This window comes from Perognathus longimembris, chromosome 11 (genome assembly GCF_023159225.1).
Source record: "Perognathus longimembris pacificus isolate PPM17 chromosome 11, ASM2315922v1, whole genome shotgun sequence".
In the NCBI taxonomy this organism is placed as follows: Eukaryota; Metazoa; Chordata; class Mammalia; order Rodentia; family Heteromyidae; genus Perognathus; species Perognathus longimembris.
This window is the reverse complement of record NC_063171.1, coordinates 36,391,813-36,417,105: the sequence shown is the minus strand read 5'-3', so window position 1 is coordinate 36,417,105 and position 25,293 is coordinate 36,391,813. Positions and strand designations below refer to the sequence as shown.

The following is a 25,293-nucleotide window of genomic DNA, read 5'->3' as shown; positions in this document are numbered from 1 at the left end:
CTCCCTTCAGAGCTCAGCCTTGTACTAAGCAGAATGTAGCAGAGGAAAGAACACAGCTTAGAATCCCAGCACTGTGGCCAGTGAGGCTAATGTGGTGCAGGGGAGTTAATCTTGGTTTTCTCACCCTTAGTATCTCATTGTTTCCTTATAATAGAAGGTCAGTGTGGGAGCCCCACCTCCACACTTGGTAGACTGGCTCTCACCACTTTAACTCAACAGACTTTCTATGTGAATCAGCTACTCCTCCCTCCCCCACCTCGGTGAACTCTTAGATGGAAGGAATGAGATAAGAGTAGACATCTATGCTGTGATGTAGATTTTCTTATATAAGCAAAACCAACATCAGAATGCTGAGGTAAGGGCTTTTCTAAGAAGAGTATATGTGGATAACATCGGTCTACTTGAGAATAAGATCAGCCCTAGGCTTTGTGCTAGGTATAGCAAATTTTACCTTCACCCTGAGAAGGTCAGCCAGGACTTGTCCTGGTCTTAAGCCATGACATTTAGGCTCCAGTGTGGGTAGGTGATAGTCACTGTGGGGGTACAATGCACTGAGATATTGAATCACAGGACAATTTGAAGGAGAGGTGAGAAGATACTTCCTTACAACACTAAAGTACAGGGAAATCATCAAACTTACTGGTTTTTGTTTTTCCTGGGAGACTTTTTATAGAAGATTCAGGCATTCTCTGAAGTCTCCTCCCAAGAGAATCCTGCTAAGTATCTTGTCTACTCCCATTCTGTATCCTACATAGCACCCCAGTGGTGCTGAGTTGATATAGTCTGCATAATGTGTCCTACTATAGACACCTGTGGCTCTTTTCTGTCTTCCCTTAGCCTGGCATAAGGATGAAGATAGGTTGAATTACGTTTAATTGGACAAGGACTCAGGATAGAGTTATTTAGTATTTTTCAAAGGTGGGGGCTGGGAATATGGCCTAGTGGTAGAGTGCTTGTCTCAAAGGTAGTCCCAGGCAGAAAACTAAAATGATGAGAGCAAGCCTCTCTCTCTCTCTCTCTCTCTCTCTCTCTCTCTCTCTCTCTCTCTCTCTCTCTGTGTGTGTGTGTGTGTGTGTGTGTGTGTGTGTGTGTGAACTCCTCTGCTTTGCAACAGGGAATCTAGTAAAGAGTTGTTATTGTCAGACACCTACCTCTTCTCAACAGTTGGATCACCATTATAAGAATTATGATGAAACTCACGATGCCTCCTAAGAACAGCCCAGCAGACAGTGCCCATTGTCTTGATTCTGAAAAAGAAAGTAAAAAGCCAATCTCATCAGCACTGTGAGTTTAAAACCATGTTACCCAGAAGTGCTTCTGCTTCTTCACCATCTCCCCAGGGAAGTACCCATCTGCACCATTTTGGAAATCAGCTTTAGACCACTGAAGATTTCTGTCTTCTGTTTTCTTATCCTAGCTTGGCTCCCTATGCTTCATGTTCATACTTCTAACTTCCATAAAGGTTTGTTTTTCTATTAAAATATGTTTTATGTTCACTTCAGCTATTACATGACTAAAATTAAACTTAAATTTTGATCTCCTAAGTCAAATCTCTCTGGCTTCTTCTTCTATTTTTAAATTCTAAGTGTGCCCTAAATCTATTTTGAATAAAATGAACATGGGGTTTCCACGTGCTGTCCCTGGGTCTCCACAGCATTCTCATGAGACACTGGGAGGAAGTAATCTGCTTTTCTTTTTTCAAAATAAACATAACAGTGCTATTATTGTCCTTCTATGTAAATAACTATGTTGAATCTACCAGACCTAAATGGAAAGAAAAGCATGTAGTTCCTCTAAATCAGTGTCCTATTTAAAATTAGCCAAGCTCACCCATTCTCAAATTCAGAGAGCCAACATTTGTAACTTTCTTTCCTTTAACACATTTACCAAATCTTTTTAACCAGAGACAACACTGTGGGAAATAGTAAATGAGATCTGCTGTTACAGTAAACAAGACATAAAGCTCAACAAGATAAAGATAGTTAATTACTGAGTGCTTAAAACATGCCAGGCATTTTGGTAGTGCATCAACGTAGGGCGCATAAAGTACTGATATACTAGTACATAGCACACCAGTATATTTAATCCTCACAACCTACGAGACAGATACTCTCATTATTCCTGTTTTATGGGTAGGGAAATAGGCTTGGGGAACTGTAAGAACTAGAGCTTGTGCTAAGAGGAGAAACATGGTAGAATGCTAAGAAAAACCCTGAAGCACCAGGGTTCTAACTAACAGCACTAATCTAAGTAGTGAGGATGTTTGTGGAGCAAAGCCTGCTGATAGCTGTATTTGTGAGGATTTGTTGGGGGAGAAATTGAAAATAATGAATAAATGGGGTACAAAGGAACAGCGTAATTGCAGGCACAATTCAGATGTTTGTAGAAGTGACCCAAAGATGGACTCAAACCTTATTGGCTTGATAAAAGGCCTCCCATCGAGGTTCAAGTGGGTCTCCAGCCTGATGGCTACCCAGAAGTTTCCTTCTGAATTTGAGGAGATTCTTTTTCAACCTGGACTTTTCATGCATTAAGTCATCATAAGGATCTCACAGAGCTTACTTTGACTAATGATTCTCTTCCACAAATTAAGCCTGTTTTAACCCTGCCAAGTACATTAACAGTCATATAATCTTGATCAAAAAGGCAAGAGAGATGGATATGGTAGTCCATGCCTATAATCCCAGCACTTAGGAGGAGAAGCAGAAGACTGAGAATTCAAGTTCAACCTAAACAGTATAAAAAACAAACAGGGAGAAGCGGAGCATTCTAAGATGGCCTCTGAGTTCATATGAAGTGTGATAGTATTCTGAATTGCTGCTGAGGGTGGAGTGCCTGTGAGCTGCTCATTCTGAATCACTTATGATGGCCAGAGAGGATCCTCTGTATACACAGGGATGAGGGTGTGACACACTCACACACACAGAGTTTCTGATAGGTTCACTGTTGATGCCGCCATAGACTCATAAAGAAGACTTCTCAATGCTAAGAAGCAGAGCTAGCAGCCTCAGCTTCTTTCATCAGCCCAGGGAGCTGGTCCAACAAACGGACTAATTCGAAACCATTTCCTCTTTCTTCTTTGATCATGTTTATTTTGGGTACTTCTTTTTTGGAAGGGAGTATGGTATTGAGGTTTGAACTCAGGTGCTCTACTACATGAGCCACATACTTCTAATCCTTCATTTAGGAACTTTCAAACCAGCAGTTCATTTGAGAGCAAATGTCTCAATCATTGCCATGAGTTTAAAAAGATACTTTCTCCAAATTTCATTTGCCATTAAAAAAATAATAAAACAGAAAAACAAGGTGGCTATTCTAAAACTGGAAAGTGGTCTATGACAAACCTGTGTCAGGGATGTCTTCTGGGTCTGCCCTTTTTCCTCTCATGTGGTGCCTGCTGCTAGCAGCTTTGCAGCCCACCTACTCACACCAGCCAAGGATAGGCACTCGACTCCAGCTCCCACACAGTAACACCAGTTCTCTCCCTCTTCCAAAGGGGATAAAATCCATCTTCTATCCTGGTACTATGACATAAATGACCAGCTTCTGTCAGTTCATTCAGGTCTCAGAGACAGACAATCCAGCCATAATTCTGAAGAATATCTCATCAACTCTTAACTTCTCTCTGTCTTTGGATGTAAATCTACTAGGGAATTTGAGTTACAGAACCACAGACTTAAAAAAAATCCTTACAGGACCTGTAGTACTTCCTCAATTGTATGTGGAGAAAAATGAGGCTGGTATGTGTATAACTTAAGTTCTAGAAAGTGGCTGTGGCAGAGATTTTTGCCATTTGTCATTTACCCTCTGGAGATAAGGTCCACATTAGGTCCATACTAGGAGCAGTGACAGGCTCTGGTGCCTGGAGTCGAAGTCCCTCGAGGCAGCCAATACATCCCTACCATCCTCCAACCAAAGGTGTGTCACTCCATACTCTCCTTTCCAATGCATTCAGCTGTCTGCCATGCCTGCCCAACCTTGACACTCAGACTACTCTTCTTTAGTGTCACATTTCTTCTGACCATCCTAGCTCTTACTCTTCTGAAGCAACTGTGGTTTGTGCAGTCTATCTTATAACCTGCGTTTTGGAAGCATTAACTTTGCCAATTTTCTTTGGGTAGTACCAGGATTTGAACTAAAGAACCTTGGATTTGCTAGGTAAGCAACTCCAATGCTGAATTGTATTTCCAGTCCCCTTTTGCATTTATTTCTTGAGGTAGGGTTCCCAGGAACTCTCAGCCACTGGTTTAGTCTTGCTATTATAGCTGAGATCATAGGTATTTGAAACTATGCACGGCTTCTTCCAATGAGATAGAGTCTTCAGTCTTGTGGAATTTTTCTGCTCAGGATTAGTGTGTTACCACTATCCTTCCAATCTTAGACTTATAGGCTAACCAATGTGCACAACCACACACAGCTATGTGTTGGGGGCCAGGGCTGGTGGCGGGGGGTGGGGGGAGAGTGTGGATCTAGTAAACTTCTCTGCCTAGGCTGGCCTTGAACAATGATCCTCCTGTTCTCAGCCTTCCATGGAACTAAGATGACAGGTGTGAACCATCAATGCCCAGCTGCCATGGAGACCATCTTACCGATGGTATTTAGGATCAAGACAGATTCAAATTCTGAATATATCACCTAATAGTTTTGTGACTTGGAGAACTACCATACCTTCTGGGGCTGCAGTTTCCTCATCTGTGAAATGAGCATAACAATATTCCATTCACAGTGTTGTTCTGATGAACTAAGGCATACACAAAGTGTTCAGAACAATATCTAGAATCACTATCTGGTCAATAAACGTAACTTCCTCAATTCCCCCAAACAGTTGCTAAGTTCTTGAAGACCAAAAACCATCTCTTAGGCACTGCTCCTTTTGCAGCAATTTTAGCATATAATTTTTGGCACATAAATAAAGATCTTTGGTAAATTCTTGGTAGTTTATTAGAAGGACTAGAAGATGGGACCCATGCCAAATACCAAAGGTGTTTCCTTATTGATATCCAGACATGTGATGGTCATATCCTATCCTATTCTTTGCTTATAATTTAGTCTCCCTCTCTGTATATCAGGTCCAAATATTTCTATACTGTTTATCCATTTGGTACTATTTTCTAATTTGAGTATTTAAGTGGGAATTACATGTTAGAGACTTGGTGTCCTTAGGAATTGAGATAAGCATGGACAAGCTGCTGCTTTTCTAGCTTGTTGGGTCAGGCTGCATGTGAATTCTGTAACTTTTGGAAATAATGCCTTCAGGGTTCTCTAAGTCTTTGCCTCATCATCATCATATCTCTCCCCTGTACTGCCTTGGGTACAAGGTTCTGTCCCCTCATTGGTTTCCACAGCAAACAAAAACAAATAAAAAACCTCCACCAAGAATTTTGTGAGCTTTGATCCTTTATGTGGCAAGGAGTCAACTCTATTGGGTGTTAGGCAGCCTTTACCATCTGATGAGCTCAGGCTATTCCCCCACCCCCATGTTTTTTCATACTTTGTTTTGTCTTATCTTGTCTTCTTGGTACTAACTATGCAGTTCAGGATGGTCTTGAATTTGTGATCCTCCTGCCTCAATCTCCCAAGTGTAGAGATTAGAAAAACGCACTACCTTGCCTGCCTTCTCTTCTTATTTCTGTGTCAGAAACATCTTCTTCCTTTCTCATTCACAACCATCCAATCCTCACTTGGACTCTCATTTTCTGCCTTACAGCATTTATTCAAATACTATTCGAAATAATTACTGTTGGTTGTCAAAGAGATATTTTAGTAGAAGTCTCCTTAATATGACAATGTTTTTCCATCTTATAAAGTATAGAAGTCCTGCTTGGAATTATGTTCTGTAAAGGGAGCCCCATGCCTTGTTCCTTTTTTGCATCTTTGTTCCATATGATCTAATGTTGGGTAGGAAGACATTCCATACATATTTGATAAAGTAACTGAACTTGAATTAAATTAAAGGTCATATGAATGGGTCTTGGAGAAGTCTGCTATGAACTCTTTTGTTAAAAATTAACAGTTGCTACATTATAAGAAGGTCTCAGAAGGAATGCAGGATTACCTTCTCAATATCCCAAGGCAGCAGTTAAAGGGAAGGAGCAATGACCTACTTGGTGTACGCTTTGTAACAAGGAAGTGGAGCCAGAAGGAAAGTGTGTAATACCACACCTGTGCTCCTGTTTTCAAACTGAAGCTTCAGTTCTCCCTCTTTTTTGCCCAGTTATATAGTGAAGCCTCTCAGGACTGCAATTCTCAGAATTTAGGTCCACAAGCCCTCCATTCACAAAGAAATGCTACCCAAATGCACTTGAGTGAAAGGTTCTAGGATTCTTTTTCTGGAATCTCTTGGAGGTAGCTGAGCAGATGGGCTGAGAACTCCTGCACCATTTATGAAGCGTCTCCACCCTGTGGTTCTCTCCACTACTGCTTGTGGTTTAATCAAGAGAACATGGCACATAGCCAGACCTCCAAGGAAAATGTCAGATGCTTCCCTTCCCCTCCCCCCTCTTTTCTTGGTCTTTGAAAGACTGTTGTCATAGAAACAAAAACAGCTTCTTTCGCTCTCTGCTCAAATCCCTAACCCACATTTAAAAAGTCAAGTTTTTTTTAAAGATTTTGAAAAAGAAAATAAAAAAGAATCTGAGAAACAAATGCAGCTGACCCCAAGAGACACTGAGGTGCTCACATAACGGTCTGAGAATACCGGATCTCTTTCCTGCCTTTCATGTGGTTTGTAACATTGCTGCATGGAACACAGCTCCTTGAAGATGCCAACGAGCTACAAGAGACACCTACTTGGTGGTGGTGGTTTCCACTCAAACCCAGGGGCAGGAAAGAATACTTACAAATGGTATATTCATGTCAGGACTGGGACCATCCTAGTATAAACATTTTTACAGAATCTTTGGCTTCAGGACAAACCTTTGTACCTGCCTTTCCCATACAGATGGAATTGCAGAGAACACTGGTTGTGTCTCCCCCCCACCCCCACCAAGGGCCATTTCTCTTTCTTTCTTGACAATACCAATCAAGTCACGTGGCTTCTCAGCCAAGAACTATACTGCTCAGCTTTCCTTGTGGCAAGCATGGCCATGTGAGAAAGCTCTAAAGTCCACAAAAAGTGCCTAGCATCTATCCACTGACAAAAGAGTGGCAAAATTACAAAACTGGAAAGACCACAGAGTGGAACTTGTAAGTGACTAGAAAAATGGGTACTGACAGTTTGAGGAAATGGTCTTGTTAGACAGGGGGACCCTCCGGAGTTGTCTGGCAATTATCAGCTTTTTCTTCCATTGAGCCAGGGTAGACTTGCAGAGCCAGTATTTTCCTAAAAATGGCCACCTTTTCAAGAGAAGCTTCCAGAGCACATGAATAATTTAAGGTTTTCTATCAACTCTCTTAGCACAAATATGACTATTTTATAACAGCAATTAAGGACAGCTGTGGGTCATACACTGTCTACCATTAAGCTACATGAACATGCTTCCCATGACCTACATAGAGAATTTTGTGGCACCCAAGAATTGATACTTTTTGGAATAAATGCTTCATTATGATAGGCATGGAAGGGAGCTTACTATAAGACACTGAAATAGCTGTGGAAGTAAGGATAAATATATGACTGAAAGCCTGGACAAATGCCATTATACTTTTTTTTTTCAAAATACACATATATTCCTGAGTGGGTTAGCCTTAATGACTCTTACACTGACAGCCAATGCTGTCAATGTCCTAGCTTATTAGCAACCTCTAATGAGTTCTCAGATCCCCCCACTCCATCCCAAGGCTAAGATTTCTCTTTCTATACAGAATGAAACAAGTCTTTGTTAAGGGAACAGTTGCTGCTTTGACTAAGACCAAATCATCTCTTGATGGATTACTGTAGTTATGTCCCTCCCACAGCTGGTTTCTTTGTCTTCTGCCTCCTCCCTACCCTTCCCCAGTTTATTCTCCACAACACTGAATATTCCCTTTGAAATGCAAAACAGAGGGCCTTACCTTTCTAGCTAAACTTCTATTTGTTCCTACCACCCACCAGGATAATATAGAATAAGCCCCAGCTGTGTCTTCCTTCCCCTTCATATGGAATGTTTTTCGTTGGCTTGGATAATTTCTATTCTTCAAACTCTAGTGATACTCTCACTCTGATTCCTTGAGATAGTATTGTTCATTCCTAGCTCTTCATTATCTTGTACATGCTTCTGTTTTGCAACTCAGACCACCATGTAATCTAGGATAATTATTTAACTGTAGAGCTAACTACTGCTTTCCTTACCAACAAGGATCATGTGTATTTAGCATCTGGTAGAAATGTAGAAACATACTAACACTTAAGTAAATGTCTTGTCAAACTAAGCATAGTGGTTTGAAAATTAGTAGCTTTATTTGCAAATACAAATAAAGTAACTGTCTGTTTTCAGTGATTTAGGCAGCCTGGTGTAGTGGGAAGGACATGTTGCAAACAGCTGTGTGTGATCTGGTTTAGATATGCCATGGTCCTCCATCTCTGGGAGTGGCAGATGGCAGGATCTCTACTTGTATTATGGATTGAATTGTGTTCCCTTAGAATCCATATGTCAAAGCCCTAGTATGGGACTTCTTTTGGAGATAGTGTCTTTACAGAGGTAATTAAGTTACAGTAAGTTTAATCAGGGTGGTATAATGGGTTTCATTGTGACTGCTCCCCAACTCATATGTTGAAGCCCTAACTCTCAGTAACTCAGAATGTGGCTGAATTTGGAGAAAAGGTCTTTTTAGAGATAATTAAGTTAAGATGAACTCATTAGTGTGAGCCCTAATCTAATCTGACTGCTGTCCTTTTAAGAAGAGGAAATCTGGATTCACAAGGAGACATCAGGGATGTGCATGGAGAAAGGAAAGACCACATAAGCAAAGGGTGAGAAGGCAGCTTAGGCAAATCAAGGAGAGGACTTAGAAGAGTCTAAATCTGTGCTGATCTCAGTGGCTCATGCCTGTAATCCTAGCTACTTGAAAGGCTGAGATTGGGATGATCACATTTAAAGGCCAACCCAGGCAAAAAGTTAGCAAGACTCCACCTCAACTAATAAAAATATGGGTACAATGGTATGCCTGTCATTCTGCTTTTTGGGAGCATCAACAGGAAGATCTTGGTCTAAGCTGTACTGACAAAAAGTAAGACCCTCTTCAAAAAAGTTACAAAAACAGAAAGGGCCAGGAAGTAACTCAAGTGGTAGGGTGCCTACCTAACCCTTAGTTCAAACACCAGTACTGCTAAAAAAAAAAAAAAGGAAAGAAAGGAAGGAAGGAAGGAAGGAAGGAAGGAAAAAAGAAAGGAAGGAAGGAAGGAAAAAAGAAAGAAAGGAAGGAAGGAAGGAAGGAAAGAAAGAAGGAAAGAAAGAAAGAAGGAAGGAGGAAAGGCAGGCAGACAGGCAAGAAGGAAGGGAGGGAGGAAGGAAGGAAGGAAGGAAGGGAAGGAAGGAGGAAGGAATCTAAATCTGTAATACCTTGATTTTGGACTTCTAGCCTCCAATAAACTTCAATAGTTTAAGACATCTTGTCTGTGGCCTTCTGACAGGCAAGCTAGCAAATGAAGATTCCATGGCAACCTTAATGAATAAGTTCTTTCTGATACAGACATCAACTGAATTGTACAGTATTGCCTCTGGAAGGAAACTTAATAGTTCACTCTTATTTGCTTGTTGCTGATGAAACAGTGGCCAGAGGGGGTAATGACTTCCTGGTTTCCAGCAGCTCTCTTACTGGTTGAGGTCCTGACATAGGTCTAACCATAGCATCATTTTTCTCTTGCTTCTTGTCTCACAACACTTAGAAGAGTTTACTTCATACCCAGTAGTATGGTTCACACTAGTGTCTGCTTAGTCTTCAAAGTATAACATGGGTGAAATGTCTTCATGTGCTCTCTTAGAATGCCGAGAGTCAATCTTGTTATACATTAGATGCTTGTGGAGGATAAAAAGAATCTTCCCTCCCATTTTGGGGATAGGCCAAGGTAAAACATTAAGTATCTTGTCTTTAATTGAGCTGCTACAAAGAGGGCCATGCTAGGATAACAGCTACTTCTGCCTCCCCTGAAGGAAACAATTACATTTTCATTATGGTTGATAAGGCATTTGAAATACATTTTCTCTTCTACTAATGCCTATAAAGATTCCAGGATCTTCATAACATATTTTCTGTCTGTCTTTTTTTTTCACTTAATTTTTTTTCACTTAATTTTTTCACTTAATTTTATATTTCTGTTTCTTCATCTGTAAAATGGAGGGTATTAATAACATCATTTGGCTGCTGTGAGAATTAAATAAGATGTGATACAATTAGCATATAGTATACAATCAAGGCCTGCAAGTTTTTGAGCTGTGGGTATAGCTCAAGTGGTAGAGTGCCTGTCTAGCAAACATGGGACCCTGAGTTCAAGCCCCAGTATGGCAAGACCCGACAGTGTGCTTATTTATAGATAAGTACCTAAGAATTCAACTCTGAGAGACTGTGTCTGAGAGATTAAATGAGTTATCCTTTTGACTAGAATGGGAAATACTGGACTTAAAGCTTCTGGGATGCCTTCTGAAAATTTTCCTACCTTGCAACTTCGCTTTCTGGGTCCTACCAGCATTTTCTGAATGTTTGTGGACAGGGAGAGGCATCTGGACTGGGATTAGCCTCTGAAAATGGTTTGTGGTAAGCATCAAGATATTCAGAAAATGGATAAATGGTTGACTCTTGCCATAAAATGACTGGAACCTAATCCAATGCATTAGGTTCACAGAAGAACTCTGAGGTGCATGCCCAAAACTGGGGGGGGGGTGTGTTCCCCATCTGAGAAGCCTCCAAAAGTTTCACCTGTACGAGGCATTATGCTGAGGTGTAACCAGCTAAATTCTTCCTTCCTCCATTCCTCGTCATCTGAGAAAGGTCTCTCACAAACACCAAGTCTACTGTGAGCAGAAATCTCCTTGGAGTGACTTATTTTTTTTGCCAGTGGATACAAAGAAGAGGATGTTGGAGCATAAACAATGCCTCACGGACTCAGCACCCTGGTCCTTCCTTCCTCAGACCTGCCTGAAGTAGGGACTGGGAACTTTGGTACAGGTGGGTAATGTTCTGTCCTGTTCCTCACTAGTTAGATGCGGTTACTTAAGTTCTGTTCTAACAGAACTATGATACTTTCTTTGTGTAAAAAAAATCCCAGTGAGAAGATCAAGGCTTCCATGCTACTTCCATCATCCACAAGTTAAAGAAGCTCGAGGACCATGGTCCAGTACATGAGCTTCCAAGTTCCTCAACTATAAGATGAATCTAATGAAAGCACCCATGTGGCAAAAAGTTGTGAGAACCTAAAGAGCTTACACACTTTGAAATGCTTTGCCAACAATAAAGTGTGACACAATTAATAGTCCCTATTCCCCCAATTTCACACCCCAAGTCTTAGTCTTACCTCTCTGACTCCTCTTGCCTTGAACTTGTTATGAGATTCACAACTGATTCTATAAAATGAAGCTCTTTGTTATTTCCTCTGTTTCATTATCTAGCAAATGTTTCATATTTTTATCATATTTATGTATTGCTCAAGAGTAGAGATTGCATATCACATCTACTCCCAGTCTCCACACAGCATAGGTAATCAATAAATACTTATTGGTGGTATAGAGGGATTTCACCATTCACAGAACATGGAGTTGGAAGTCTGTTCTGCCATCTGCACTCCCTCCACCCAGCTATTCTTGCAGGTTGGAGCCAGGGAAAGAGAGGAAAGATCATACCTTGGAGATCTGGGCTCTGGGTCTGGTTCTACATTTCTCCCTTGGTTCTTCAATTGAACTGAACATATAAAACCTCCCAGAGCCAACACAAGAATCACTGAGTGCACACTCACTGAATGCTCACCAGAGACTTTTGCATTGTAAAGGAAATGTAAAGTGCTGTTGCCCAGGTGAAGACATTGGCTATGGAAATAGAGCCATTGTCTTGGATAGAGATGAAGCCCTTTCTCATTGGTGTGGCACTCTAGCTGCCACCAGGATACTCACCAGAAGAATCTGACCTGCACAAACCCGATGGATTGAAGGCCTTGGTGCCATTGCTGACAGGGTTGCTTGCCTTGCAGATGTAGATATTGTCAGCATGGTGAGGGCCAATGGTGATGTACAGGAAATGGGAATTGTTGTTGGGGCTCTCCAGGTGTGTGCCTCCCTCATCAGTCCAGTTATAAACCACATGGTCCCCCTTCTCCACCATGCAGGCTAGCTTCAAGCGACAGGTCCCATTCTCACTCTCCCAGGTTCTATTTAGGACTCTAATTTCTGGAGTGGAGACCTGCTCTGTCAGGAGAAGGAGAAAAGGAGCCATTATCAAAAGGTGCCCTGTGGAACTCACACTTGATCTTTTCTGCCAAAGCAAAGTGCAGCCAAAGGGGCTTCCTGAAGGGGCTTGGATGTAAATTATCTTTAGCTGGGAACTGTTGTTTCATACCATCTCTCACTTCTGCCTTTCCAGGCCCCTCTTAAGAGGGAACACAGAAAATTCCATGTTCTATTTCCCCTCTGTCAGTACTGTTAGGACTCTCCTTTACCCTTCCTGGTGTTGTCATTCTAGTTCTCCTCAATTCCATTGAAGCAAAGTGGGTTGTAACTGACTTAAAATATGATCTCCTAGACTCCAAAGCCAGAGTTTTCAGTGTTAGGATTCCATCTACAATGTGTGTGTGTGTGTGTGTGTGTGTGTGTGTGTGTGTGTGTGTGTGTGTACTTTTAAAGTTCTAGAGATAGACTTCAGTCATAGTCTTAGGACCCATCCACCTATCCTACTATAGTGTCATGAAATGAACAAGTTAAAAGGGACAATCTTCATTTCTTTTTAGGTCCAACACCCAGATTCTAACTCTATACTTGACACTTTTGCTCATTGGCTAGTGCTCTACTAACTGAGCCACTCCTCCAACTCCAAAGGGACAGTCTTATTTATTTATAACTTGAATAGGACAAGCACAGTATTGGACTTGTGTACCTGGTATCTCAGAAAAATAGAAGTTATAATGATTCCTGCTTTATAGATCAAGAAACTGAGTTTCAGAGAGATGGGATTCTTCCATAGTTTTACATAACTGCTAAGTTGGTTGAACAGAGATCAGAACCTGAGTCCATCTGACTAAAAAATCTTGCCTCTTTCTTTGACTTGAGAAGAAAGCTGTGGCTATGTGCATCACACTTTTGAAAGTGTGACAGGTGTGACAAAGGCAGGAAACTTGTAGGAACCAAAGGACAGAATATATGACTTATACATTGTTTCGAAAAAATAAATGGTGTGAGGCTTTCACATTCATAGCAACCTTGTTTCTTAGAGTGATCAAGACTCCTAGGGACCTGGTAGAGGTTTGTGAGAATTCTGTATGTCCTATTTGCAGGAATAGAAAAGCTATGACAGGAGAGGGACATGGAGATTATTTCTGTCCCTCCTGTAGATACCTAAGCATTTTAAAGACATACTGGTGGATGGAACTTCCTGTTCTATTCCCATACATAAGGAAGTCACGTTGAAAAATCAGGAGAGCTCCATAAGGCTGCCAGAATACCTGGTAATTCAGATGAGCCTTGGGGCCTGAGGCACAAATGCTGGGTGTATTCAAGGAGGAGTGGCAGTTAAAGAAGCTCAACAAAGCATTGGCCTTGGACTTAGGCAGACATAGGTTCTAGTTTAAGAACTAAGAACTCTAATTCTAACTAACTGTAACTGGAGCCTTTGTTTAAATGACAAAAAAGAAAAAAAAATGTTCTTCCACTGAATAGGTATGATTCTTGGCTAGGTTTCGGGGCTTTGTGAGTGGTGTGTGGGTAGAATTTCAGGTCTTTCTGCCCAGAACCCCCAATGCAGTCTATCACCTGCACAAAAGTGCATCCACAAGTACATGCCTAAACATGCACAAACCACTTCTCTCTGCATTTCAGTCTCCCCTCGCCTATGAAAGAGAGGTTAGGTGGTATTCAGACTGTTTAAAAACAAGGAAACTTTTCTCTTTTTCCCCCAAATGAAATCTCATTTTCAAGTGGAGACTCTTGGGGCTCAATTCCCTTCAGCCTGTGAGGCAACTGTACTTCTTTACTTTGAAAGGATGAGTAGTTAGAGCTAATCAGCTACCATAGTGTGTAACTTGAAGGGGAAAAGACTCCTTCCATGAAGCATAGTTTAAGTACTTCTTGGATTGGATGATCTTTCAAGTTGCTTTCAGTTCCAAATATCATTTGCTGATGAGTAAGGACTAAATTCCCAGGCAAGAGATCATGTTGGCCTTGTAGTATGGAGTAGAAAAAAACCCATTATGGGGGCTGGGGATATGGCCTAGTGGCAAGAGTGCTTGCCTCATATACATGAGGTTCTGGGTTCAATTCCCCAGCACCACATATACAGAAAATGGCCAGAAGTGGCGCTGTGGCTTTAGAGGCAGAGTGCTAGCCTTGAGAAAAGAAGCCAGGGACAGTGCTCAGGCCTGAGTCCAAGCCCCCGGGAATGGTGAAAAAAAAATAAATAAATAGAACAATTAAAAAAGAAAAACTTAGGGGCTGGGGATATGGCCTAGTGGCAAGAGTGCCTGCCTCATATACATGAGGCCCTGGGTTCGATTCCCCAGCACCACATATACAGAAAATGGCCAGAAGGGGCGCTGTGGCTCAAGTGGCAGAGTGCTAGCCTTGAGCAAAAAGAAGCCAGGGACAGTGCTCAGGTCCTGAGTCCCCAAGCCCCAGGACTGGCCAAAAAAAAAAAAAAAAACTTAAAAAAAATACACCATTATTACCATAAAGCTTCAGCTCCACACAATATTGCTTGACTGACACACTTTCTTCCAGGGTAATAAAGTACCACCCCTCATTCTCCTTCCTACTTCTCAAGATCTCCAGGGTCAGGTTTTCCAGGTGAAACTGATATCCATCTCTCGGGTTAAGTGGAGATTCCCTATCAGATGTGTGGTGAGATACAATAATAGTCTTGGTGCTGCTCTCACGAGATTTTGCCATTGTGACAACGATGCGGATGCTTTTGTTCATGCTCTTGTTTATCCGTTCATGTGTTAGGGGCAGCAATGTGTTACTTCCCAACCCCCGGAAAATCTTCGGGCAGTTCATATCACCTCCACCTGTGGGAAAGAGAAGAGAGTTCTTTACCATAGAGGTCTTGGTAAAACACATCATGTTGTGTTACAAATGGCAGGCTAACACTTCTCCTTGTGCTATTTCCGCAGTCCTCAGTGGTCTGAAAGGACAGCCATGTGGGATCCCACCATGTCCCCAGTAGTTCAAAAATCCCAACAGAATGCTCAAAATTACTTAATAGAGCTGTTCAGACCAACTAGAACACTGGGTTTCTATCAACTAGATGTGTAGTTAAGGCACAGAGAGGTCAAACAAGGTAGACAACTTCTCTAAAGTCACATGAGTAAGTGGCCAGGTTAGGACTAGAATCTATCTGCCTGGGTTCCTGCCACTGTTGGGTTTATAGGATGAAGGGTGATGAACAACATAAGTTGATTCTGAGTTCATACAGGAATACATCTGGGAATGAGAAACAGCACAATCTCAGAAATGTGATTTCAGGGAAGTAGTAAACCCAGTGCTCAAGCCGGACCCATCTAAACGTATCTGAGAAACATATTAATGTTAAGGATGATATAATTTTTTTTCTCTTTGTAAAGAAAAGCTAAGTCAATAAGAAAAAGAACACAAAAGCCTCATAACTGTAACCACTTAAGTGATCTTACTGCTGACTATTTAACACCTCATCCCTGCTAAAACCCACAACTTGCCTTCTTCCCTCTTGCCTTAGCATTTTGTTTCACGGAAGCTTTTTCTCCCTCCTGCCTTTGTTTTTGGTTTCAGTGAAAAAAAATAGAAGAAATAGAAATGGAATGTCCATTTCTTATGGTCCCAAATCAGCCGTCCTACCTGGATCAGTGCCTTGTGTCACCTTCTTCGCTTTGCCTCCATAATCTCTTCTTTCCCAGCATTATGCGTCACCTGAATTAGTTCCATCAACATGCACAAGCATCCTTTACCCTAGGTCTTTTAATAGGGCCTTTAAAGTTTTCTGTGCCTGTCCCTGACCCAATATTTCCAAACATGTTCCAAATACTCCAAACACGTTCTTAGCCATTGTTTGCTCTACCCACCTTTGCCAAAGTCCCTGTAGCTCTGTGGCATCTCACTTGATTCAAGGAGCACTTTTCATGGTTCATCACACCCTGCTTTAGAAATACCGTCTACATTTGGTCTCTGGATCACCATAGTTTTCCAAACTTTGCTTTCTATTTTATTGGTTTATCCTTCATGATCTCCTTGGGGAAACTTTGGCTTCTTTGGAACATTTAAATATTGTAGTACCTAGTACTCAGTGTTCCATTGCCTTCTCTTCTTCCAGTTATGCAGTTGGACCTATTTCTGCAATGCTTACAGCTAGATCTTACAGGCAACCCCTTTACTGTACTCATACTGAACTACCTACACAGAGCAGTTCATGGTCAAACTGAAGTCAGCTCTCCATTGCATAGTTCCTTTGGCAAACATCACATTTCACCCAGTTTCTCAGATTGAAGCATTGAAACATCCTTGACTGGTTTCTTTCTCACACTCCACGATCAACCTAACAAAAAAAATTCTGTTGGCTTTGGTTTCACAGTAAGCTTCATTCACATCTGAGCACTTCAGTTCTTCATCCCTACGATCACAGGCCTGATGTCCCCATCCCCAATGAATCTCCTAGCATCCAGTACAGTGCAGAATGGTCCTTTAAAGTGATGTCCCATGTTGTGTCTCCACCACTGCTAAGCTTCTGGGGCTTTCTAGCACTCATAGAACAATGCTCACATTCCTTCATTGAGTCCAAGACTCTTCCTAAGGCATCCCTGGCATCACTCCAATTCCATTTCCTGCCCTCTCTCCAGAAATCATGGCACTCTCGCCGAGAATCAGCTTCTGGCGGTGCCCTAAACTCACAAAGAACAAGCCTGCCTCAGAATTTGCATTGCCATTTCTCCCAGTAGGTACCTCAATCCCTCACTCTCTTGCTAAAAAAAAAAAATCTCCTCGGAAATGCTGTCTCTGCCCATGTATGTAAAACAGCACCTCTGTGCTCTTAGCATTGCCTTATGTTATGGTGTTTATTTTAGTGTTGTCTGCCCCACTGGAACCCAAACACCCTCCAGAGGAAGAACTTTGTCCATTACTGTTCTGGGCCTAGGTTTCAACGAAACATTTGGCACATAGGACATTTTTTAATAAATACCTATTTAATTTACAAATGTGAATACTGTATTTCACAAATCTCCTATATGGCTTTACCTAAGATGTAAGTAACTGAATTTAACCATAAGCCAGTGCTCATGAAAGAAGCCTGTGCCTCAGAGAACATAGATTATACTAGTTGATAAGAAATTTAGAAGAGTAGAAAAAAAAATCATCTGCCTCAATCATGGGTTGACCTAGAAAAGATAGTTCAGCTCAGGTGAAGATGACCTTTTAGAAAATGGGGTAAATTGGTTAAAATGTTCTTGATACCAAAAAATGTCCTGAAATCTACCCCGTCCCCACACTCCAGTAAATACCCCACTGATATTAGAGATCCGTGACTGAGTGGTCTCCCTAAATTAAAATCAAGATCAGTGTGGTTCAGGAACATACTTATTATAGAAAATGAGAAAGGTGATTAGACATTTGTTCTTTTTAAATATTGCTACTGTATTAAACCAAACGGTGTTCATCCATTTGCTTGATGAGACGAGAGATGTTCCTGCTATTGTGGCTGTTGGGTGGTGATTTGTACATTGATATATGCAAACACATGCCATACTTAGAAATGCTTGACTATCCTGATGGTCTCATTCCCTAGTGATGGAATGAACAATACCTAGCAGTGACCTCTTCAATTCTGAACCAAAACTTCCATACATGTAAAGGAATGAGAGAAAATTGAGAGCTATCTAAGTTTAAGTATGGGATCTTGAACTTGCTTACAAGAAGAATGTAGATAAGGGTATGTAGATTTTTCTGGGATCTAAAAATTAAGAGTCATTATGATACTGCTGATTTAGTCCAAAAACAGAATGGAATGTATTCCCATTCTAAGACTATAAGCCTTTACTCTCCCAAATGCCTCCACACGCCCCATCGCTCAACATAAATCCTATAGGTGATTTATATTGTGGTTCCTTTCAGAGTGTGGGCTTGGTGGGGAAGGAGAAAGAGATTTAAGATAGGGGACAGCCATACAAAAAATATCAAAGAAAAAATAAAACAAAATAAGGGGGCATAGGAAAAGAAAAGAGGCAGATAGGACAGGCAGAGTGGTTTACACAAATGGGAAATGGAATCAAAACTTCATTGGGAAGAGACCCTAACACAACCCACATGAAGAATGCTGATGTAATGCCAGTGCCTGTGAACGACTGAGTCTGGAGGGGGTGTCTGAGATCATTCTACCCAAGCACAAGTGGAAACATGAGTGCTGCTTTAAAGTGGTTTGTAAAACCCTTCAAGTGGAGTCCCAGCTCCTGAGACATCCTACCTTCTGATGAGTGTTTTCCAAGGGGCTTGTGATTCAGTCAGCCCTATTTACCAAAAGAGTCTAGGAGGAAACATTTAGAACTGCAAACACCAACTCACTTTCCTTTATGGGTAATTCAAATTTGAAACGAGAGTGATTCACAGGGGCCATTAACAGTAGCCTGGAATGTGTAGGATTTAGCCAACCATTTCACAACATAGGATTCTATCTACTAACCTTTCTTTCCTTCTTTTATTTTCTCTTTCTTTTTCCTTTTTTCCTTTCCTTTCCTCTCCCTATTCTCTCTCTTTTCCCCTTACCTCTTTTTCTTTTTGTCCAGATATTTCTGATGTACTTTCAGCATCTTGCTACAGTATTTTTTCAGGTAGATAAGAAGCAGAACATATCGGTCCTATGATTCTTGTGGTAAATTTTGGCTCAGAAAGGGATGATAATTTAAGGTTGTTTTTTTAAACATAACCACCAGTCAAGATCCTCTTCCTTGATAGTACTAAAAGTGCTAGGTCTTTGTATCTTAGCCTATATGCACTTGCCATTCCTCAAATTTTAAGCCTATAACACCTTTTGCTTGCCTGGCTAATTCCTTCTTTCCTTCATGCTTCCACTGTGGCATCTCTTGCTAAGGGAAGACTTCACTGGCTCCTAGCTTAGGTTAGGTTTTCCTACCACATGCTTTCAATGGCTTTGCATCTCTCCCTGGTATCACTTAATGCATTCCTAACTGGTTCACTGTCTGCCATTCTTACTCAGTTTATCAAGTTCCAGAAGCAGGAACTTTGTTTAATTCATTGTTGTATCCCTAACACCCATCTGGGACATGGTAGGAACTTAGGAAATCCTTAACGCTCAAATAAATAAATAAATTAGAATAGGATGAATAAACAAATGAGTGAATGAACAAATAACAACACAGAGCCTAAAATTTTCAATTTTTACAGTCAGAAAGTATTCTGCTTTAGTTTATCTTCATAATATTCATAAACAGTATAATATGGGGGAAATGATGAGGACCTGTCCCACTTTCCAGATTAAGAGATTGAAGCGCTTTAGCTATTAACCCTCTATCTCAGGTACAACATACTCTTTGCCATTCCCTGAGCACTTGCAACACTTTAGTTAGTTCTGTATTTATGCTTCTATAAGAATTCACTCTGCCAGACGTGTGTGTGTGTGTGTGTGTGTGTGTGTGTGTGTGTGTGTGTGTGCATGCCTGCAGATATTTGAAAGATACAAAGAAACTGGTAGTAATGGTTACTTTTAGCAAAGGCTGTGGAAGACTGGTTAGTCTTCACTCATTCCTTTCAGTATTGTAGAAGCTTTAGAGACATACATGGGATCCTTTTCCAACAAACAGATAAGTTCATAAAAGGCTTAAGAGTAAACCTGCCTGATGACCAAAGTTTCTAACTTCTTTCCAAATTTCAAATCAAACACTTCTTACATGCTTTTTACATTCTATGATTTCATGAGTATGACCTTTAAAATTTTCTGTTCTTTAATTTCAATTTGTACACTTCAATCATAGCCAACATACTTTAGTTTTTATAATGGAGTCTATTACAGACTTTACTATTCCTCTTGCTCCTTGAACATTGATTCACAAATGGAACTGGATAAAGATGACCCATAGGAGCACAAAGAAATTACTAAACTACTCTTGCCTCTCCTCGTTTATGAAGTTGTAATGGTAATAATAGTAAAATGAGTATGTGAGGCATGAAAATTAAATGACAGTTACACACAAAGCACTTAGCATGTACAGTGCCAGGTTTATATCAATATGCAGTAAGACTCCTATTATTCATTCAACCAACATGTGAAGATGGGCTGTCACATACCAGACACTGTGTCAGGGGCAGGGCAAAGGCTATACTGGTCCATTTTGCCTCCTCTACATCTTTCATAGTGCCTGCCATACCGTATGTTCTTAATAGATTCTCCCTGAATAGAATCCTCAAAAGTCATTGTATGAACTAAAAACAAAGAGCCCTGATATTCTGACTCCAGTTCAGTGTCACTTCGTTGTCTAGAGAGAATCATATCACAGTATCAACACTTTTGAGAACTAGAGGTGACTGGATTGACATTTGTCATACACAACATCAGTAGACATACATGATTAGACCCTTTCACTCTACTCTGTGAAGGAAATGGAGAGGATGTGCATGGATTAATAAAAATTCTCATTAATCATAGCAAATGTATTGCTGTAGTAGGGGATATTGATAATGGAGGAGGCTATGCATCTTTGGCAGTAAGAGATTATAGGAAATATCTGTGCCTTCCACTACATTTTGCAATGAACCTAAAATTGCTCTAAAATGTAAAGTCTAAACTGTAAACCCTCTGTATGTCATCTTTATAATAGCCGTACGTGTTTTAAAAGCCTGGCGTTTTTTTAAGATTAGGGTCAATAGAAAATCCGCTGAATCAAGGGAAAGAATATATGGCCTTTTAAACTTTTATAATTCTGACTGGAAATTGGAAATTGAGCTGAGTAGAGACAGAAGGGAAGTGGGCACTGATTTCACAAGCATCAAGCTTCTTGGTTGGACAGACATGTCATGGTTGACCTGTCTCATTTACAAAGCATTTCCATTTCGATTTTATTGGATTTTTACAAAAGAAGCATGTATTTAAACACAAAAACACTGAAAAAATTGAACTTATTTCAGAAAATGGAATGTGAGGAAGGAGCAGCCACCAGCTGGGGAGACACACCTTCTGTGGCTGAGCTGTTTTTAACCAGATACTTTTGAGGCCTCGCTGTCAGCTGCACCTGACAGAAGCGAGGCTGGGCAGCAGGCGAGCCAGAGAGACAGAAAAAAGCCTAGCTCTTACTTCAGTTCTATCACACCTTACAGTACAAGAAGCAGGCTTAGCTTTCTCTGTGACCACTTGACTGGTTCCGTTTGGCTTTCTAAGCCCTGAATTCAGTTCTTTTTCTCCTAGATCTCAGGAAATAAGAGCCATGAGCCTGCTGAGATGGAGGGAAAATGAGGCTGAGCAAGGGCCTCTTTATCTGAGAGTCTGGCAAAAGAGAGACCCCCATATACAGAACCACCATTTCCCTGACATATTGCAGGGCTTCACCGAGATATAGAAAAGTCCATAATGGATTTACACTCTTGAAAACCCCAAGCCCAAAACACCCTGAGCCTCAGGATTTCCCCCCATCCCCTTCATGACAGCTCTTAACTCCACTCTGCCTGCCACCGTCTAACCAAAGTTCCAAGACATGTAAGCCAAGAGAGCTTTTAGCTCTACTCACACAGTCAGCCCAATGTCCACTTCTCGTTTGGTGCTCTCATTCAAATACTTTTTCTCATCGCTCTGAAATTACTTATCAAAACAGTGGTTTGCTATGGGAGAAAAATGAACCAGAAAAACAGGAGCAAAACCTATCTCCCAAACCACTGCTGCCTGTTGGGCTCCAATGCAGGAGCTGCTTTGGCCTTGGGAGTTCCTGATTTGCATTTCTTACATTCTGTAGCCAACCTGGTGCTCTAGAAATCCCAACCTCTCCCTCCTTTTTTAGCCTCAGAACCTTTTCTTCCAAGAAAATAGTCATTCCTATGACCATACTGTAGCTATTGACTGTTCTCAGCCAAAGGCCTGAAGTTTTTACCCTTACCTTCTCTTCCCAATGCCACCCTGGCTTTTTACTGGATAATGTTCTGATTTGTCATCTGGTGTGTGCATGAGGGTCTGCTTCCAGACCAGGGACACAGAACAAGTCTTTTAGAGTTCCATTTGCCAGAAAGCCATTCCACAAGAACTTTAGTGACATACTTTGGTGGTCTAACAGGTGCCTGTGACTCCTAGTTTCCTTGAGAACTAGGATTGAAAGAACTGAGCCTTGAAACCCACAGGCTCAGGAACTCATAATGTTCCTTCCTCTTCACAAGAAACAGAAGAAACTCAGAACCAGTCCCCAAGGAATAGCCAATGGACCCCTAATCCTCAGCTCCAGTGTCTTCTCTCCATCTGGGAGGCTATGTTCATTCCTGGCACCTAATCACAAGAGTCTGCCTCTCAGACAGATCAACACTCACCTGTTCCGTAGCTCAGTTCAAAGCCCAGGGAAAATAACAGCAAGAGGCTCAAGGAGAGGAGCCACTTAGGATCCATCAGCCAGAAAGGAGAAGGAAGGGGGCCTGGCCAGGGACCTGCCAGCTGCTCACAGGTCCACCAACAGAATCAAGCTCAGATCAGGCAGTGCTGCCTCTGCTGCTTTTGCTGTTGAGTTTACCCATCAGGAGCCAATAGACTTCTGAAGCAGCTTCCTATCACGCTGGGGCTTTTTCTGCCTGTGTCTTGAGGATTGCTCATTTCTCCTCAGCCTTCAGTCACTTTGTTGTTCTCAAGAAATGATTACGCACCGGGAGCTTTTAGGAGTGAGAGCTGGGAAAGAGGCTGTGCAGTTACCTCGGTCAAACTCTGATTTGGGGCAGAAAAGTGCTAAAGTGTTGCTCCCTTCCTTCTTTTCTTAACTGTTTCCAGGAAATGGTTGTCACGGCTTCTCTGGTCAGTTCTCTTTGTTCACTATTCTTACAATGCTAAAGAAAAGCTGGATTTGAGTCAGAGAAATCTACAAATTTAGGAGTTCAAATATGAATTTAGGTCACTACCTTCTGATGAGATAGTAGACCTGACCTCCTTCTTTAGATTGATTCTATGATTTCAGAGAATACCATAATGTACAGTCAGGTTCTATTACCACACAGTCACGGAGAGAAGGGAAGAGCAAATGAGGACCCTTGGTCAAAACCCCATTTCCCTACTAAGAACAGTGTAGCAGAACTGTGTAAGCCACTTACTGAGCTTTGAGGAGGTACTTTTATTTTAGAGTATCTATTTATTGAGGAACGTGAGTTAGAAGTTAGTAGAAGAAAGACTCTGCTAAAATGTATGACTATTCCTCACAAGGAAACTTTGAAAGGTCAGGCTAGTGTTTTTTGCTTTTATTTTGTTGTTTTGTTTATGACAGTGTCTCTTATATAGCCCAGGCAGATGGAATGCACTGTTCCTCTTGCCTTAGTTTCCCAAATGCTGAGATTGTAGGTATGTCCACTGCCATGCCTAACTCAGGATAGTGTTTTCATCCAATGTAACAAATCACAAACACGTTCTCTTGGCCTTTCCAAAGGCATTAGGATAATAAAGATGATAGTAAAGATGAATGAACTTTTTTTTCTCACTGTTTCCCTCTTTTCTCCCCCATGCCAACTATAACACAGTAGGATGTACCTCATGTAAGCCAATTGTTAATTTTTTTTTTTTTTTGGCCAGTCCTGGGCCTTGGACTCAGGGCCTGAGCACTGTCCCTGGCTTCTTCCCACTCAAGGCTAGCACTCTGCCACTTGAGCCACAGCGCCGCTTCTGGCCGTTTTCTGTATATGTGGTGCTGGGGAATCGAACCCAGGGCCTCGTGTATCCGAGGCAGGCACTCTTGCCACTAGGCCATATTCCCAGCCCCAATTGTTAATTTTGAAGAATCTTCTGAGCTGATCAAATAACAGTATCATTATTCAGTTATATAAATTTATATCAAATTAAACTTATATGCATTTATATAAATTACAATTGAATTATACTTAAAAATAAGAAAATGAGTTGAGTACCGGTGACTCCTGCCTATAATCCTAAATACTCAGGAAGCTGAGAGCTGAGGATCCTGGTTTACAGCCAGTCTGGGTAGGAAAGTCTGTGAGATTCTCATCATCAATTAACTACCAGAAAGCATGAAGTGATGCTGTGGCTCAAAGAGGTAGAACACTAGCCTTGAGCAAAAGAGCTCAAGGAAAGTTCCCAGGCACAAAGTTCAAACTTCATGACCAGAACAAAAGAAAAGAAAATGAAACTACATATCTCATTATTTTTTACTATACGATGGCATTACTGACTCATGCTCTTAAATCATTGAATCTCTGTGATAGAAATAAAACACAAGATTGTCAAGGCTGTGGCACCTCTCGTCACACTTCTACATTCAGTGGCATCGCACTAGGAGTCTGAAACTAGCCATGGAAATTTTAAATCAGCATGGAAATTTGAACATCAGAACTGTAATTGATTGTTTTCTTGGTTGCTTGGAATGTGGAAAAGTGATGAACAAAAGCCCGTACTGATGTAGATTAAACTTAAAAGTGTGCTATAGGCTGGGGATATAGCCTAGTGGCAAGAGTGCCTGCCTCGGATACACGAGGCCCTAGGTTCGATTCCCCAGCACCACATATACAGAAAACGGCCAGAAGCGGCGCTGTGGCTCAAGTGGCAGAGTGCTAGCCTTGAGCGGGAAGAAGCCAGGGACAGTGCTCAGGCCCTGAGTCCAAGGCCCAGGACTGGCCAAAAAAAAAAAAAAAAAAAAAAGTGTGCTATACCCTGCCTGGCACTGGTGGCTCAGGCCTGTAATCCTAGCTACTCAGGAGGCTGAAATCTGAGGATCACAGTTCAAAGCTTGCCAGGCAGGAAATTCTGTGAGACTCTTATCTCCAATTAACCACCAGAAAACCAGTGGTACTGTGGCTCAAAATGGTACAGCGCTAGCCTTGAGCAGGAAAGGTCAAGGACAGCACCCAGGCTCTGGTCAAGCCCCATGACAGACAAAAAACAGTGTACTTAGCCAGGTGCTGGTGGCTCATACTTATAATTCTAGTTACTTGGATAGAAGAAGATCACAATTTGAGGCCAATCCAGGCAGAAAAATTCAAGAGAATCTATCTCAAAAATAATCAGTGAAAAACACTGGTAGAA

The 25,293-nt window shown here is 41.4% G+C and overlaps 1 protein-coding gene across 1 annotated transcript in view; it reads right to left on the bottom strand.

Moving 5' to 3' along the window:
• Positions 1-22,965, bottom strand: part of Slamf1 (signaling lymphocytic activation molecule family member 1) — a 32,920-nt gene extending 9,955 nt beyond the window's left edge. Inside the window, exons 1-4 of the mRNA XM_048356884.1 lie at positions 22,593-22,965; positions 14,780-15,118; positions 12,021-12,311; positions 1,152-1,247 (exon numbers count right to left, since the gene is read on the bottom strand). Of these exons, the coding sequence (XP_048212841.1) occupies positions 1,152-1,247; positions 12,021-12,311; positions 14,780-15,118; positions 22,593-22,668 (802 nt within the window). The 5' untranslated portion in view covers positions 22,669-22,965. The remainder of the gene's footprint in view (positions 1-1,151; positions 1,248-12,020; positions 12,312-14,779; positions 15,119-22,592) is intronic.
• Between the last annotated feature and the right edge of the window lie 2,328 nt (positions 22,966-25,293).